This window comes from Poromitra crassiceps (genome assembly GCF_964638095.1).
Source record: "Poromitra crassiceps genome assembly, chromosome: 3".
Lineage (NCBI taxonomy): Eukaryota > Metazoa > Chordata > Actinopteri > Beryciformes > Melamphaidae > Poromitra > Poromitra crassiceps.
In genome coordinates this window covers 34,180,715-34,200,320 of record NC_139625.1, presented here as the reverse complement: position 1 = coordinate 34,200,320, position 19,606 = coordinate 34,180,715, and the positions used below count along the sequence as shown (strand labels likewise).

The following is a 19,606-nucleotide window of genomic DNA, read 5'->3' as shown; positions in this document are numbered from 1 at the left end:
AAAAAATGTGTCACTGTTTCATTTGTAATGTTTTCGTCTATAATTCTATGGGCACAGTTTACACTTGGATGCATTGTGCGCAATAGGTTTCCCCATGGACTTGGTGATAATGTTGCTCCATATATAACTGAACAAATGAACCAAAGTACTGTATAGATCGACCTGTGAATGACCACTTTCATACTGTAATCAGACGTTTAAGCAGTGCCAAAAGCAGCCAGGCTGTGCGCATGTCAGCGGACTGCTTTTGGTTTGCCAGATGACAACGTCAATGAATATGCAGCGTTCCTGATCTGAAATGAATGTTAGTCCCACAGTTCATTGGCTTATTGATGTAAGAAGTGTCATAGGTGGTGCGATGCAAGAGCCTACTGTAGGCTAGCTAGCCTATATACTTCTTTATATCAAGCACATTTTTTCTGAGATATTAAATGTTTTCTACCAAAGGAGTAGGCCTACATTTTTGTAATGAAACTTATCCTAAAAGTAATTTCTGTATATTGTTTGTTGGATGTCTTCTATTCTTTATGTGCTTTTCTCTCGATAGTATTTTACAGAATTTTACAGATTTCACCTGAATGTAAAAGAAAAATACAGTTGACCTGCACTGTTGTTAAAGTAGGTCCAGGCTACTGCTGAATCTGCTCTCCTATCATTAATCATAATTATCATTAATTTGTATTTACCTTCATGAATTCAGTAACACAGTTGCCTACAGACTAATGGTTTTCCACACTCATATTCCATGTGGAAATGTGTATATTTGCAATTTCTGTAATTGTAGCCTAATAAAGGGGTGAATAATTTTAGCTATGAAAAGCCTGACATTCCAAAGTCTTTATGCGTCAATAGAAACATTTTATGTACTTATTTTTACCTTATGTATCATTGGGAAATATATTCACTATATGGCCTCTGAATAAACATGTTATTTGCATTTGACTATGCTGGGACTATACCAGATTTTTCATACTAACCTGTGAAGTTACAAAATGAAAACTTCATATCCAATAAATCACCAGAAGAAGAAAAAAATCTACTAACTTAGTTGAACTGTAGCCTACTGTATACATGAAAACAGAACTGAAAAGCATTTCTCCTCAACTGTTTCATCTGAAAACGTCTGCATTGCAATATTTACAGTCATGACTCATGCGATGCCACAGTGCCACCTTGTGCTCAAAACTCTCCATGACAATTTCTCTTGAGAGATTCTACAGTACTGTAGCCTATTTAAAGCTGACTTGACTTTCAAGTCAAGTTTATTTATATAGCCCTAATTCACAGGCAAGTCTCAAAGGGATTCACAGAAAACAGTATAGCTAGATCTAAACACAACCAATATTCAGAGACTGAACAACTTATAGCCTATAAAACAAGCATGGCAGGAGAGGCAGAAGAGAGAGAAACACAGCAGACTAGAGCAGATTTTAGTAAGGCAAGCAATTACTACCGCCTAACCTACCTCCTAACCTACTTAGCGGCAGCCCTCAGCCTTGACCATATAAAACAAGCAACACAAGGTAAAACAATCTAGCCCAGTGATTCATAAACTTTTAACATCAAGGACCCCTAACTTGACACAAGGGGATCGAATTGTCAAGGATCTATTTTCAGCTATTGCTCTCACAAATAAGACATTTCAGCGCTTGGATACAGAAGAAAAAAAAACAGTGTCCAATTCAATGCAGTGTACAAATAAATTAAACTGAGCTTATTGCAATTCATTGCACACTGACTAGTTGCTAATATTTCACCCTGAACATGGATGGATTTTGCCACACAAGACTATACTGAATAGAATAAAAGGAATCAAGGAAAGTCTGTTTTAGAGACTTGTCTGTGATTGGAAACAAACCGGACACTATTTGAACTCAATGTGTGAAGCAGCGCCACCTGTCTGGTTACTGACAGCAGGACTGAAACCATTTTGCTCCAAATGCCTCATGACCCTGGACAACCAAGGGCCCCCGAAGCCCCTACATGTTTGCATGTAATCTGTAGATACATTTGTACTTTAACAGTAAATTTGCACTCTCATTTTCTATCTCAGTTATCATAACTATTCTCGGGGACAACTTCCGGCTTGTTGCTTAGCAACGAGCACCCATGCTCTCCTATGCGTCACGCCATAGATCTTCCATTACTATCTTGATGCTTGAAGCTAGCTTGAAATCCCATCGTCTTTGGTCACGCCAAACTCAATAGAAAAAACCCTGTCCGTTTACTGTTGTCTTGCTTGTCACTAAGTGCGCCCGACCGCTATAACATGACTTTATACCTCTTATGAATTATTGGGGTCTTTTGAATTATTGGGGTCTTTTGTAATATTCGGATTAGAAACCGAAGCTCAGACCACGTCCGTTTCATATACTTGTTTGTTTACAGCATTCACATCCGCGCTTTTGACTTGCTGTCTGCCCCCAGTTGCAGTTGCGTGACATCAGGGTGTCCCCAAGGAAAAGGATGTGAAGTCTGTGAGTGAGTGAGCAGAAATTGTGTTCGGCCACAGCTATGCCATTTTATGTGTGATCGCACTGAATCTTTCAGGAAGTGTAAAGAGCACACCTGTGGGTGACCTGGAGCCAGATTTTTTGATTCGATAATTAGGGCCGCTTAATGGCCGAATTTGCGATGGCTAGACAGATTAATGGTCTGTGCAGCAGCAATAGCTGTGCAGCCTCCATCGGTCACATCACTGCACGGGTATTTCAGTAGTTTACTAAAATTTGCTACAAGGTGATCTTTGACCTTTATCAGCCCCTACTGGTAACCAGTAGGAATTGCGCCAACATTGACACAACTTGTCTCCTCCTACACAAGGTCTCTGGCCTGTAATTAAGAAAAAGTCATAGCTAGATTTTCTTTTTTCATTTTCACCTTTATAGAGGCAACGTGAACATCACTTCCTGCTTCAGCACTGTACCAGAGATTTTCTTCCGCAATTTGTTTTCCCATAGACGTAAAATGCCTATAAAGAGGAGAAAAAAGGAGCTTCTTGGATACTTATAGATAGGTTATTAATTTACGAAGTAAAGTACATGTCTTACTACAATAGTTAATCAAATAATGTACATCTTCAATGAACAGGGGCACAAACGCAACGCGTTTCAACCTCTCTGGTAAAATGCCTATAAAAATAGTTTTACTTGGTCAAACCAAAACGGTTCATCTATATTTAGAATTGGGAGAGACCATAGAACATTTCACTCGGACATCAGACCAAAACCTAAAAAAACAACATTGAAAAAATATTTTCTTTAAACCTGCTTTTTTTTTTTTACGTTTTGGTCTGAGTGAAATGTTGTGCAGTCTCTCCTGTTTGTAAATATATCTGAACGGTTTGGTTTGAAGAAGTAAAACTATTTTTACGAAAGGTCTATAGGAAAATAAATGGCGGATGAAAATCTCTGGTACAGTGCTAAAGCAGGAAGTGACGTTCCACTTTGGCTCTCTATTAGACAGGTCAAAGTGGTGGAGAGGAGAAGCAGTGGATATGTGATAAAGGGCTGGATCAAACCCAGGATGTTTCGTTTACATGGTCAACAAGACAATTCAAGTTAAATTGTACTAGTGGACCTGTGGGAGTTAGACCTCCCCCTGGGAGTTAGACTCCCTGGTCTGGAACACAGTGTCTCTTTTTTTGTACTACTCCCATCACTTAAATAGCCTCAGACTGATGACATCACTGTTCAAGGTTCAAGGTTCAAGGTTCAAGTTTATTTGTCTCCCTTGGGAGAAATTTGTCTTGGAGACAGAGATTCGAGCTGCATACAGACATTTAACACAGATATATCAGATACAAAAAACATAGGACATAATTGCATAGTTGCAACGTGAAATTGCATACACCCTTGTGCATTACCTTAGTAAGGAGCAGCTAGTTATCGTTGAGTAGCTTAATTGAGAGAGGGACAAAGGAGTGTTTATATCTATTGTATTTACACTTTGGAATTCTATATCTTCTACCGGACCTCATGAGCACATATTCTGGGTTCAGTACATGCAAAGGGTCAGAAGTAATATTCCGAGCTTGTCTGACAGCTTCCTGGTCAAAAATGGCTTGGAGGGTGATCGGGGGGCTAGACATGCCCATGATCTTCCCGGCCGTTTTTGCAAGCCTTACAATTTGGGATTTAAATTTGACTGTCAGGTTGCCAAACCAGCTGGCTATACCATACCTCAGGATCGATTCTATGCTCGCCCTGTAGAAAATCAACATGATACTCGTACTGACTCCAAACAACCTGAGTCTGCGAAGAAAGTGCAAACGCTGATGTATCTTTGCACAGCAAGATGTGACATGCGTGTGCCAATTCATATCCTTATCAATATGTACTCCTAGATATTTATATGAGGAGACCTGTCTGATGTTATTGTTATGGACACTTATAATAGTGTGGTCACCTATGGACCTGGGATCTATAACCATCTCCTCTGTTTTTTTTGTATTTATGATCAGGTAATTCTGATCACACCACTCGTCAACCCTGTCCACTCCCTCTGTATGGCTGAGAAGGCTGGAATTGCTTGTTAGTAGGGTTAGTACAACAGTGTCATCCGAAAATTTGATTACATATTGATTCGGATCTGAGCTTACATAGTCATTTGTATACAGAGTAAAGAGGAAGGAGGAGCTTACAGTTCCTTGGGGTACCCCTGTACTACTCAGTGCCTCCTCAGATAGCACACTGTTGAATCTGACCCTCTGTGGTCTCTTAGACAAGAAGGAAAAATACCACCTTATTACAAAGGGGTTCACACCCAGCTTAACTAGTTTCCCTAGCAAAATGTCTGGGTGGATAGAATTGAACGCAGAACTGAAGTCAATAAACAACATTCTAGCATATGCATTGTTACTCTCCAGGTGTTTCAGTGTGAGATGTGCTACTGTGGAGATTGCATCACATGTACTTCGATTTCTTGTATAAGCAAACTGGTACTGGTCACATCATTAGGTAATTAGGGCAATTACCTAATTAAGAACTCTGGCTCCGTCAGGTCACCCGCAGTTGCTATGTTAAAACCATGTAAGCAACACAAGCTGCTCAACATAAGGCAAACATGACACACAGCCTGCACAACACAAGCTGCTCAACATAATGCAAACATGACACAGCCTGCACAACACAGGCTGCTCAACATAATACAAACATGACAAACAGCCTGCACAACACAGGCTGCTCAACATAATGCAAACATGACACACAGCCTGCACAACACAGGCTGCTCAACATAATGCAAACATGACACACAGCCTGCACAACACAGGCTGCTCAACATAATACAAACACGACAAACAGCCTGCACAACACAGGCTGCTCAACATAATACAAACATGACACACAGCCTGCACAACACAAGCTACTCAACATAATGCAAACATGACACACAGCCTGCACAACACAAGCTGCTCAACATAATGCAAACATGACACACAGCCTGCACAACACAGGCTGCTCAACATAATACAAACACGACAAACAGCCTGCACAACACAGGCTGCTCAACATAATGCAAACATGACACACAGCCTGCACAACACAAGCTGCTCAACATAATGCAAACATGACACACAGCCTGCACAACACAAGCTGCTCAACATAATGCAAACATGACACACAGCCTGCACAACACAGGCTGCTCAACATAATGCAAACATGACACACAGCCTGCACAACACAAGCTGCTCAACATAATGCAAACATGACACAGCCTGCACAACACAGGGAAGCTCAACATAATACAAACATGACAAACAGCCTGCAAAACACAGGTTGCTCAACATAATGCAAACATGACACACAGCCTGCACAACACAAGCTACTCAACATAATGCAAACATGACACACAGCCTGCACAACACAGGCTGCTCAACAACATAATGCAAACATGACACACAGCCTGCACAACACAAGCTGCTCAACATAAGGGAAACATGACAAACAGCCTGCACAACACAAGCTGCTCAACATAATGCAAGCATGACACAGCCTGCACAGCACAAGCTGCTCAACATAATGCAAACATGACACACAGCCTGCACAACACAAGCTGCTCAACATAATGCAAACATGACACACAGCCTGCACAACACAGGCTGCTCAACATAATGCAAACATGACACACAGCCTGCACAACACAGGCTGCTCAACATAATGCAAACATGACACATCCTGCACAGCACAAGCTGCTCAACATAATGCAAACATGACACACAGCCTGCACAACACAAGCTGCTCAACATACTGCAAACATGACACACAGCCTGCACAGCACAAGCTGCTCAACATAATGCAAACATGACACACAGCCTGCACAACACAGGCTGCTCAACATAAGGCAAACATGACACACAGCCTGCACAACACAAGCTGCTCAACATAATGCAAACATGACACACAGCCTGCACAGCACAAGCTGCTCAACATAATGCAAACATGACACACAGCCTGCACAACACAGGCTGCTCAACATAAGGCAAACATGACACACAGCCTGCACAACACAAGCTGCTCAACATAATGCAAACATGACACAGCCTGCACAGCACAAGCTGCTCAACATAATGCAAACATGACACACAGCCTGCACAACACAAGCTGCTCAACATAATGCAAACATGACACACAGCCTGCACAACAACAAGCTGCTCAACATAATGCAAACATGACACACAGCCTGCACAACACAAGCTGCTCAACATAATGCAAACATGACACACAGCCTGCACAACACAGGCTGCTCAACATAAGGCAAACATGACACACAGCCTGCACAACACAAGCTGCTCAACATAATGCAAACATGACACAGCCTGCACAGCACAAGCTGCTCAACATAATGCAAACATGACACACAGCCTGCACAACACAAGCTGCTCAACATAATGCAAACATGACACACAGCCTGCACAACAACAAGTTGCTCAACATAATGCAAACATGACACACAGCCTGCACAACAACAAGCTGCTCAACATAATGCAAACATGACACACAGCCTGCACAACACAAGCTGCTCAACATAATGCAAACATGACACAGCCTGCACAGCACAAGCTGCTCAACATAATGCAAACATGACACACAGCCTGCACAACACAAGCTGCTCAACATAATGCAAACATGACACACAGCCTGCACAACAACAAGCTGCTCAACATACTGCAAACATGACACACAGCCTGCACAACACAGGCTGCTCAACATAATGCAAACATGACACACAGCCTGCACAACACAGGCTGCTCAACATAAGGCAAACATGACACACAGCCTGCACAACACAAGCTGCTCAACATAATGCAAACATGACACAGCCTGCACAGCACAAGCTGCTCAACATAATGCAAACATGACACACAGCCTGCACAACACAAGCTGCTCAACATAATGCAAACATGACACACAGCCTGCACAACAACAAGCTGCTCAACATAATGCAAACATGACACACAGCCTGCACAACACAAGCTGCTCAACATAATGCAAACATGACACACAGCCTGCACAACACAGGCTGCTCAACATAAGGCAAACATGACACACAGCCTGCACAACACAAGCTGCTCAACATAATGCAAACATGACACAGCCTGCACAGCACAAGCTGCTCAACATAATGCAAACATGACACACAGCCTGCACAACACAAGCTGCTCAACATAATGCAAACATGACACACAGCCTGCACAACAACAAGCTGCTCAACATAATGCAAACATGACACACAGCCTGCACAACAACAAGCTGCTCAACATAATGCAAACATGACACACAGCCTGCACAACACAAGCTGCTCAACATAATGCACACATGACACAGCCTGCACAGCACAAGCTGCTCAACATAATGCAAACATGACACACAGCCTGCACAACACAAGCTGCTCAACATAATGCAAACATGACACACAGCCTGCACAACAACAAGCTGCTCAACATAATGCAAACATGACACACAGCCTGCACAACACAAGCTGCTCAACATAATGCAAACATGACACACAGCCTGCACAACACAGGCTGGTCAACATAATGCAAACATGACACACAGCCTGCACAACACAGGCTGGTCAACATAATGCAAACATGACACACAGCCTGCACAACAACAAGCTGCTCAACATAATGCAAACATGACACACAGCCTGCACAACAAGCTGCTCAACATAATGCAAACATGACACACAGCCTGCACAGCACAAGCTGCTCAACATAATGCAAACATGACACACAGCCTGCACAACACAAGCTGCTCAACATAATGCAAACATGACATGACACACAGCCTGCACAACACAAGCTGCTCAACATAATGCAAACATGACATGACACACAGCCTGCACAACACAAGCTGCTCAACATAATGCAAACATGACATGACACACAGCCTGCACAACACAAGCTGCTCAACATAATGCCAACATGACACACAGCCTGCACAACAACAAGCTGCTCAACATAATGCAAACATGACATGACACACAGCCTGCACAACACAAGCTGCTCAACATAATGCCAACATGACACACAGCCTGCACAACCTACTGGCCATACAGCAGAGTGTCTTCAGTCAGAGGCTCCACCAGCTCCCCTGCAGTAAGGAACATTACAGGTCTTTCCTGCCCACCGCAATAGCCATCTACAATGACTCCCCTCTGTGCAGAGAGAGGAGACTCCTCCTCCTCCTCCGAATGCACATCACAAATGCACATTTTGTACTTAAAGTGTACATTAATAGCAATATAATATAATGCCTATATACAGTACAGTAATAATCTAAAGTAGGAGTGGAGGGCCTGGACCAGGAGTTTTCCTCTGAACAGTAGTTATAGTTGTATTGTTTTTTTGTAATTGTGTTTGTGTGTTTTTGTAATTTATGTAAATTGCTGCTGCAATGCTGGAATTCAGCAGTTGAAAATGCCAGTAGGTGTTTGATGGTGGGTGGGAGGGGGGGATTGGGAGTGTCTTGACATTTTAATGCTAGGAGTTTTTGCTCCAAAACACTAACTGTTTTTACCAAGTCTGGACCAGAAAGTGAGTTTTGAAGCCAGAGATCTCTGGCCAAGTAATCATTGAGTCATATATTGATCAGCAACCCAATCAAGTCCCTGCAGATATATTGTGGTCATGCTGTGCTATGGGACATCACAAATTGGACTTATTTCTCATGTAAGCTATTTGATACTGACTAAACCTATCCCATTTGACTGGATGGATATGACCGAGTGTAGCGGTGGCCAGCAGATAGTGCTGTGCAGCAAGTAAACCGCACTCTCCAAGACCTCAAGAGATGCTCTAGTGACAGATGCTAGAGCTCATGGGCCTTTGCTAGAGTGTCCCTTGCCGGGGGTTCCCGTTTCGATCCCCAATTGTGTGGGCCTCTACACAACACAGGTTACAGGAGGATGTACAATATAAAGGGTCAGATAGTGACTGCTGGCAGTGACCCTACTCTGAGAGTGTTCTGTAAAGAAAATCTTACAAGTTCAAAACCCGCAACAGCCATGTGGCTCACCATCCATGAAAACTGAAGTCCTTCCTTACTCCTCTAGGATAAAAGCATAAGCTTCATGCCGATCAAATTTTTTAACAAATCCTAATGATGATTTGCAGGTTGTGTTCAGTCTGGACCCTAAACACAGTGGGTGTGTTTCTCTGTGTCAGCAGATACAGATAGCAGTTTCCCCCTGAGCGGTGTCTGTGTCATGCACCATGTCTCCCACACTCTGTCAGGACAGCTGAAGAACATCAGTGACTCATCAATTTGCTCTCTAAATAGATTCAATATATATGCCTAAACAGACAGGACAAACAGTTGCCATTTTTGCAGGGCATCACAGTATGGTGTATCTACTGAGGGACATTGATAGCAATATAGACAATGAAGAAAGGAGGTTATTAAAAAGGAAAATATTCTTTGGTTCTTATTTTACCTGGAGATGAAGTGACAATTAGAGCACTTTCAAATGTGTTTGTTTGATGTCCAACTCCAAGGAAAATGTCATGGTTTTTGTACAGGCTATAAAGGTATAGGTTGAAACCATACCTCATATTAGTATTCAGACAAATCAAGAGACACAAATCTATCACCAAATCAATGCAATCTATACACTAATAATGCATTTATATACAAATGTATAAACACATTTAGCTGAGCACTGTGTAATCTATACACTAATAATGCATTTATAAACTAATTTATAAACAAATTTAGCTGAGCACTGTGCAATCTATACACTAATAATTAATTTATAAACAAATTTAGCTGAGCACTGTGCAATCTATACACTAATAATGCATTTATAAACAAATTTATAAACACATTTAGCTTAGCACTGTGCAATCTATACATTAATAATGCATTTATAAACACATTTATAAACACATTTAGCTGAGCACTGTGCAATCTATACACTAATAATGAATGTATTGCTTTTTAGAGAAGTAAAACCCTTGACTGGATGTTCTAAATAAATGCTCCCTCGCTCTTTTGATTATGCATCACCTATTGATTCACTCTAAATGGCTCAAGGAAAAGACCTTGTTTCAAGTCATCTGTCACAAGGTTTGCCCCAGTTTTTTCTCACCTTGATGGATAAGGTCATGGTCTGGGCTTGCTTGAAAAACACATTTGTAGATGTATTGAGGGTTTCAAGTGAAGCAAAATATGCTCTTAGAAATGCATAGTCTGAGTGGAATTATAATTATTTGCCGTGCTATTAATAGAAGAGAAAAAATGCTCTACCACATCTACTCTGCTTGCCACGGCTGAGAGTGACTCTGAAAACCAACCTCCTCACTGCAGCAGTCTGCTATTGGCTGAGCGGATGCTGACAGCACTGATGTTAGTCTGTGTGGGGGGGGGGGCAGCCTCACTGTATAAAAGGCAGGGATCTGCAGCATCACTGAGCTGGTGCAGTGCAAACACACCCGCTCATCCTCACCGATGGTGTGCAGAACAAGGGGGACATAAAAAAAAACCTTCTGAAACTAAAAATCATCCACATCCTTTTCTTAAACAAACAAAAACCAACAAAAAAGTCATCATGAGCTACGATTCCTACATCTCCTACCGCCGTCCTTGGGACAGCTACAGAGGCTCCCGGTCCACCACCAAATCCTCCATGTCTTCCTCCCTCTACTCCTCTCCCCGCGCCCCTCCGTCTGGGAAGAGGGTTCTGCGGCTGGGCTCCTCTCCGCTGCCCGACGGCTCTGAGCGGATGGACCTGGCTCAGGCCAGCTCCGTCAACACAGAGCTGCTGGGAGTGCGCTCCCAGGAGAGGGAGCAGCTAGTGGATCTCAACGACCGCTTTGCCACCTACATCGAGAAGGTGAGTAGGGGTGGGAATCGCAGAGTAACTCACGATACTAGGCACTCGATAACGATAGTATTGTGATACAGCGTTTCTGCGATAATCAATACATTGCACGAAATTTCATGTCGATCACGATATGAAGAGGGAAAACTTCCCATAAAAATGGGTTGAATTCACATGAATTATGTATTTATTCACTGAATTGACATGAAACAATGTACACCATAGTGCCACTTTAACACACTGACTGCAACACAACTCCACGTGTGAAGTTAAAATGTTTAAATGCCTCACTAAAATCTTTACAATTTGCGCAAATTGATTTTACAGAAAACTAAAAAACGAAATAAAAAACACATTGCAGTGCTTGACAAGCATATCAATTTGTTTTATGTAAACCTGGACACATTTCAGTGCCTGCAGGTTTTAATAAAAATATTGCTATTTGGCGCCAGTGTATCACGATATGGTGCCAGTGTATCAATAATGTATCAGAAGAGGAAGTATCACGATATATCGATATTTTTATATTTTGTCCCACCCCTCAAGGTGAGGCACCTGGAGCTGCAGAACCGGGCCCTGCTGGCTGAGCTGGAGGCGCTGAGGCGGCGGCAGAGCGATCCATCCCGCCTGCAGGCGCTCTACGAGGGGGAGGCGCGTGGCCTGAGGGCCTCCATCGACTCAGAGAGTGGGGAGAAGATGCGTCTGGAGGCGGAGAGGGAGTACTTGCGTGATGTGTATGAGCAGCTGAAGGAGCGCTACGAGGACGAGGCCAGGCTGCGGATGGATGCTGAGGAGGCACTGCAGAGGGCCAGGGAGGAGGCCAGCAGGGCTACGGTGTGTAACCAGCTTGGTAGTAGTGTATTAGCTTACATTAGCTTTATGTTGCTCCTGGATAGCATCAGCGTGGCATAACCGACTCAGTGTAACCAAATGAATCTGAGTCCTCGTGAGTCCAAAGTGGTAGCGACTAAGTTGGTTAAACTCACTCCCCAGTATAAAGGCCCATATTAACCAGCTCCGCCAAGGGAGCTTAGCTCTCTTGGGGTAGCGGTTAGCGAGTGCGCTTTGAAGCGGGAGGTCGGTGGATCGAATACCGCTCCACCCTTGGGCAAGCCTTAACATGGATTGCTGCCAGTGCTCAGTGAAAAAACAAATATGCGCACATTCAAGAGAAACGTACAGGTGCTGGACAAAAGGTGACTATAACAAAGAGAGAAGGTCCTCGCACTGAGGCTCCAGTGCTTCTTTATTTGCAACGTTATCTCAACAAAGATCCTGGAGATGGAAGCGTTGCAAATAAAGAACCAGTGATGGAGCCTCAGTGTGCAGACCTTCTCTCTTTGCTGCCAGTGCTGTCAACACAACACAGGTTACGCCAATATTGGGATTTCACACACACCTAGCACTTTATTCACCTACTTGTCAACCATACAATGCCTGGTCTCTACGGCACTATGATCTCTCAACATACGTGTAGATCGATTGTGTACGTGTAGATCGTTTGACACACATACCAAGGTATGTGTGTCAAGGTACCGAGCAATGTAGTAGGTACAGATGCACGAGCACACCATTATCAGTATCTGTATCTGTTTAACCAACTACATTATCTGTATCCGTATCTGTACTCGGAGGGGGTGTGGCTTAAATCAAAAGTGGGTGGGGTTTAGACTGAAAGCGGGTGTGGTGTAAGTTTTGTTGTTGTCGTTGGCAGTTCAGCATGCCGAGATGCCAAAAAAACGTTCAAAGTATGGCAAACCAAAAATGAATGAGCGGTATCGAATGAAGTACTTAATTTGAATCGGTATCACTTTAAGGGTACTGGTATTGGTACTGGTATTGTAATTTTTTAAACGATACCCAGCCCTAATCATGAGTACGGATATTGACACGTTGCACTCGGATGATACTCGTACTCATAAAAAGTACATTAAAGGATACTCCGTAAAGGATACTCATTCCATCCGAGTATTCAGCTCAACCCTAGTAGTAGGCATATTTGTGACTGTTACAGGTGTCCAACTGTGATGCGGAGGCCTGCGTGGTCTCCCTGTCTGAGGAGCTCGTGTTCCTGAAGAAGGTGTTCGGCGAGGAGCAGGTGGAGCTGCAGGCGCAGCTGCAGATGGCCAACATCAGCGTGGATGTGGAGGTGTCGCGGCCTGACCTCTCCGCCGCCCTCCGAGACATCCGCTCGCAGTATGAGAGACTGGCAGGCAAGAACATGCAAGCGGCTGAGGATTGGTACAAGAACAAGTTCGCCAGCGTGGCGGAGATGGCCAGCAAAAACAACGAGGCGGTGCACGCCATCCGAGAGGAGACCGTGGAGTACCGGAGGCTGCTTCAGTCCCGGTCCTCAGAGATCGAGGCCCTCCGGAACGTCATTGACTCCCTGCATAAGCAACTGGAGGATCTGGAGGAGATGCAGGGGAAAGACGTGGCAAAGTACCAGGTGAATGATGGGATCTGGATCCTGGGCTGGTATGCATGAAGATTAGGGCTGTAAGAAAATGAGTGCTGACGTGCCCTATCAGGTTATCTGATCATTATACATTCAGGCGGTGTCTCGTCATAGACACGTGGTCAATGGGTCAGCATGGGGGAAATCCTCCCGTTCTCCCCATTCAGCATAGTTAACATTTAGCTGCTAGCCCAGCCCAGGCAGACAGGATCAGGGATTCAACCACCGCAGTAAACGCACATCTGAACAGACGTCTATGTACTTGCTCTAGAATCCCTAATCCTGTAGTGTAGAGCCGCAGCCCCGTCCTTTAGTGAGTCAGCCCATTGAAATAGATGGGCTATTTCTCACGCATCAGCCGTAGTAACATTTTGTGGGCGTTCCCACACAGACAGTATCTATAGCTCCACTTTAATTTAAGAAGCTGTCTCAGATCAGCAATCCAAATATTGTTTTTGTTAATTTTTTAGAGCCTTCCTTCTTTATCAAATCGTACACAGTGGAGAGTGGCAGGAAAGATGGCAAGAAGAAAAGATGTGACAAAGGCTGTGTTTCAGATTCAATTCAAAACCACGACGTCACAAGTGTAGACATGCACTGAGGCAGTGATTGTTTTTTAGAGTGCATGAATATAGTTGTTTGGCCTAAAAGGTTTGGACACAGAGAGCTTAGAAGGGACAACTAACCAGAATATACTATGTATATATATAGCTAATGTGACCGAAAGCAAAGCTAATATGACCAAAAACGTAAAAAATTACCACTCTGAATTAAAAAGAAAGGACTTCAAGCGGAAAGCAGAGGAACAGTAAGTGCAATATAAACCTTTGGAGGACACAGTGGATGAGACGACATGTAAAATATTCCCCCTACAGTAGGAACCTCCCACCCCCTTACCCCCCCCCCCCCCCACACACACACACACACACACACGCACACACAGAGCTCTAGCACTCAGTAGCACATGAGAGCAGCAGAGGTGATAGTCCACAAGGTTACTGTCTGTGAGTCAGCTGAAAGAACCCAACACAAATTAGATTTTCAAAATGCTACAGTATATTCATTATAAAGAAAACACATTACTTCAAGCTCATGATTTAATATTTAGAAAAGATTATCAGAATCAGAATCAGAATCAGAAAGACTTTAATGATCCCCTGGGGGAAATTGGGAGTTATGAATTCACTTGTAAACATTTTGTCAACTAAAGACTTACATTCCTTCCTATCATTTACAAAATACCATCTTTTTTTTTTATATATAATTTTGCATATCAACTAAAATGCTTTTAGTCATTTTGTTAGACTAGAGGTCAGCATTTTCCAAATCGTGGATATCAAATTTTGAAGCAAAACTCAATACTCGTGTCTTATCTTCACGTGACTATAATGTAGCTTTACACCAGTCCTTGCCGGGGCTTTTTGCATCCATAACTGTGATATTTGATGACTTTCTTCTTTCATAGATGAGGATAAGTGAACTGGAGAGGGATATCTCTGAAGCCAAGCAGGAGATGGCGCGCTACCTGAGAGATTACCAAGACCTTCTCAATGTGAAGATGGCCCTGGACATTGAAATAGCAGCATACAGGTAGTTCTTCATTAAATATATCTAATGCATAATTCCACCTTGTCTTGCTGTCATGTCACTAAATCAGCTGTTTTATTTATCACATTGATTTTTTTTCTTCATCTTTCTCAGGGATAAGATGTTTTTATAAGCTTATAAGCTTTATAAAGAGCTTGTAAGAGCTCTATATAATTAGCATTTTGTCACTCTTCTATATGTTTTATTATATATGCATTATAAGACTTAACTGTATTATGCTGTGTTCTTTTTTCTTTTCAGGAAACTGCTGGAGGGGGAAGAGTTTCGGCTGGCCTACCCGTGTCTACCCACCCTAAACTAAGATCTAAAAACCTAAATGCCACTTGTCTGGCATAAACCGAATACTTCACACCCCCTCCCTCCTTTCCCAGACCTTCTCATCTCCTCTAACCCTCCAACGCCTCAACTTTTTTACATTCTACCCTCTCATCTCTTGGCCCCTAACACTCCCCCAAACCTTGTTTCCCCCTCCCGACCCGACCCAAACCTCAAACTAAAGCTCATTCGTCCTAAGACAGATGCGCCCTTGTTCTATACAAGAGGTCCACCAGGAAGTCCCCCTTCTTCTACACACGTTCTGACACCATACATCAAGAAGATAGCAAACTGTAAAATGCAGAGTGGCTGCACTGCGTTAGTTAAGTAGCAATGCCGGACTGCCATATTCCTTTGGCTGAGTTCCTCTTCTCTGCTAAGGTCCAAGCAGCAGGACGACCATTCGACTCTCTCTGACCCCCATTGTGCAAACATTTAACCAATTGTTTGTCAAGGAGGACAGAAAAATCCCCTTATCTCTTGATGCTTGGACTTTATCTGTGTTTTGAAGTGACGCAAGAAACCTGCAGTATTATTGATCGGGAACTTGACCAATCGATTATGTATTGTCCTGCACCCCTGGTTCTGTAGTAGTCGTCAGCGAACCAGTAACCTTAAACGTTTAGTTTCATTATGTTAGCGAGCCATTTGTCTCCTTTTAGTTATTCTTCCTTGGCATTTGTATACATACTAATGCAACAACAAGCTTTGGTTGGTTTCAAATGGGAGTCAGTTCTGGTCGTTTCTGGTCTGGCTGGTTATTTGTTTATCTAAATTTCTAATAAAACTCGTTTTCCTTGCAAAACCTAGATATGGAAATGCCATGGAAGACTAATTGTTACTGGTTTGTCCTTATATACAAGCAGTGTATCTATCAGCCTATCTGCATTAGAGTTTTTTCTGTTTGGTGAGATCATTCAGCCTTCAAGCTAAAACAATGAAACAATGAAACTTAAAGGTAACTGCAACTTGTGTGGAAACAGGAGCTCCATGTTGTTCGTATGCTGATCTTAGCTCTAAATGGTGCTTTACATCCGTGAAACTAAAGTCTGCACCTTTACGCTTGGTGTACGTGTGAGAGCCAGCAACATGCTGAATAAATAACATAACTGACCTGCAAATCACTGTGTATGTCTTCTTTTCATTTGCTGACATGACTCCAGTTGGGCTGGACGATATGGACCAAAAATCTCTGTATGTTTAGGCTGAATGGTGGTACACAATATATATCTCGGTATTTTCAACAAAGTGGGCTAAATGTTCAGTTGTAAGTCAAAGCCACATGTGAGATGTCATAAAACAAGATAGGGCTGGGCAAGGATATGGACAATATCAAATATTACAATATTTTTGGCCAAATACCTCAATATCAATACTGCAACAATATTATAGTGATGACTATTGGTGCTTTCACAAACTATTTACACGATGAGATTTGAAAATAAATAATCACCAGTAATGTGGAAATAATGTGTAAAGTGGATAAAGGCAAATAATAGAACAGTTCTGAAAATTACTTCACCGTAATGCAACCTTTAAAACCAAGATATCTAGTTTCATATCATGATATCAACATAATATCGATATATTGCTCAGGCATATATAGACTCCATTCCATTCATTCACTCTATCAGGATATTTGGGTCACATTTGTCAGGGCTGATAAAACAAGTCAACTGCTGGATGAAACGCGCTATCTTCAACTTTTCGAAGGAGAACAGATCAAAACAGACAATATTTTCAGAATGATGCTTTATAATCGATCATGGCTTTTAAATGGATGCAGTAAAGAGGTGCTCGTTCACCAAAGTGCAGTGGAGAGGTGCTCGTTCACCAAAGTGCAGTGGAGAGGTGCTCGTTCACCAAAGTGCAGTGGAGAGGTGCTCGTTCACCAAAGTGCAGTGGAGAGGTGCTCGTTCACCAAAGTGCAGTGGAGAGGTGCTCGTTCACCAAAGTGCAGTGGAGAGGTGCTCGTTCACCAAAGTGCAGTGGAGAGGTGCTCGTTCACCAAAGTGCAGTAAAGAGGTGCTCGTTCACCAAAGTGCAGTGGAGAGGTGCTCGTTCACCAAAGTGCAGTGGAGAGGTGCTCGTTCACCAAAGTGCAGTGGAGAGGTGCTCGTTCACCAAAGTGCAGTGGAGAGGTGCTCGTTCACCAAAGTGCAGTGGAGAGGTGCTCGTTCACCAAAGTGCAGTAAAGAGGTGCTCGTTCACCAAAGTGCAGTGGAGAGGTGCTCGTTCACCAAAGTGCAGTGGAGAGGTGCTCGTTGGAAAACAGGGTAATTTCAAGGCACACTTATCTGTGACAAGAATTAGTGCATTTTTTGTTATTCTTGCCATACATAAGCTACAATAATAAAGGCTTTTAAAGTGTTGTATGTAAGAGAGTGTGCCTTCGATTTATTTGGATCAACTCATAGATGTATTTGTAGACTTGCACATTTGGTAATAAAGGCAAAATATACAAAATATAGGTATTATTATTAGTAGTATTAATAGTAAGGAAGGAATTATAGTCTCCATCTGTGACCTGACAATGAGAACAGTGACTAACACGTGTGGCTTGTGATTTGTTTGGAGCCTGGAGTGCTCCTTTCCTCTCTGAAATTGACTAATAGTGCTGCAGGCATTTCACCGTTTGAGCCAACATCCCCCTTAAATCACTCCTTACCTCCAGCTCTCAATGTCAGGTGAACAACACACAGAGCGCCACTGCACCATATCCCAGAATTCCATCTTCCTGGCAAGCTGACTCTAGCTGTAATGTGTGGGTGCCTCGCCTCGGCAGGAGATCCAGTCAGCAAGATGAAGCCAGGCGTCCAAATGAAACTGCAAATGAAACTCACACACTGAGGAAATATCATTCATACACAGGAGTTTTCATTTTGAGTGCATATATAGGCTAGTGTGCAAAGTGATGACTTGTCATACATAACATGAAGGATTCATCAACAACACTACTAAATTCCCATATACATTGATTTTTCAGCAGAAAAAAGTGGGGAAACTGTTTAGTATATCTTTAATTTCAACAAATAGGCAAATTACACAACAATTATATGCATACATATACACATGTGTATGTATATATATATATATATATATATATATATATATATATATATATATATATATATATATATATACACACACACACACACACACACACACATTTGTATCTACTCACCCTCGTGTCATTGGGAAACACTGGTGAAGTTTTTATGTGCACATAACACATGCCAAATAGGTACTGGTAGCGTTGCTCTGTAGCAGCCTTCTCCAAAATAAATGTGAATAAAAAGTGTCCAGCAGGTCCTGGTTCCAAAAAGGGTTAAAAAAGAGAGCGATTAGCATAAGATACTCCAGATTGTAGCCTGACTCCCCAGATCCAAATGTTACTACATGTTATGGTGGATTTCTGTATTTTGTGAGAGCATTTAGAGACCTTTTCACAGCAGCCATTTTTTTCTGTAGGCCTATCACTAGTTCTGATGGATGGACACACTGGAGGACACACTCACTGTCAGGCCTCGCTCAGAGTTGGCATACAGCCTCTCCTCTCTCTCCCCAGATTCCAACTCCGCTCAGGTGTGCTTAATCAGTAGCAAACGAATAGAGCTCTCCATGGTACTGAACCTGTGTTCACTCATTTTGGCCACTTTTTAGCCTACTTAATTCAAAAATCCGGCCCTGTCACCGTCTGCTTGGGGCCCCTGCCGGTACCCGTACCAAATATAAATGCTGTGTCAGGCTCACGGTGTCAGGGGAAAATGAAAGAGAGCCACATACATACATTACATACTTCGAAATAGCTGCTGTGACCGATAACCTGCAGATGGCAGTAGAGTGCAAAGAGACAGTCACTAAAGTAATCACATCCTGTAGGTCAGAGGACACCAACAT

The 19,606-nt window shown here is 42.7% G+C and overlaps 1 protein-coding gene across 1 annotated transcript; it reads left to right on the top strand.

Annotated features, from left to right (window-relative positions):
• Nucleotides 1-11,052: 11,052 nt before the first annotated feature.
• On the top strand, nt 11,053-15,692 carry neff2 (neuronal intermediate filament family member 2; the record flags this gene model as incomplete). The annotated part of the gene is made up of 5 exons (XM_083633359.1): nt 11,053-11,337; nt 11,872-12,159; nt 13,340-13,774; nt 15,249-15,373; nt 15,632-15,692. The coding sequence occupies 5 exons, from the start codon at nt 11,053-11,055 to the stop codon at nt 15,690-15,692; spliced, it is 1,194 nt and encodes a 397-aa protein (XP_083489485.1).
• Nucleotides 15,693-19,606: the final 3,914 nt, after the last annotated feature.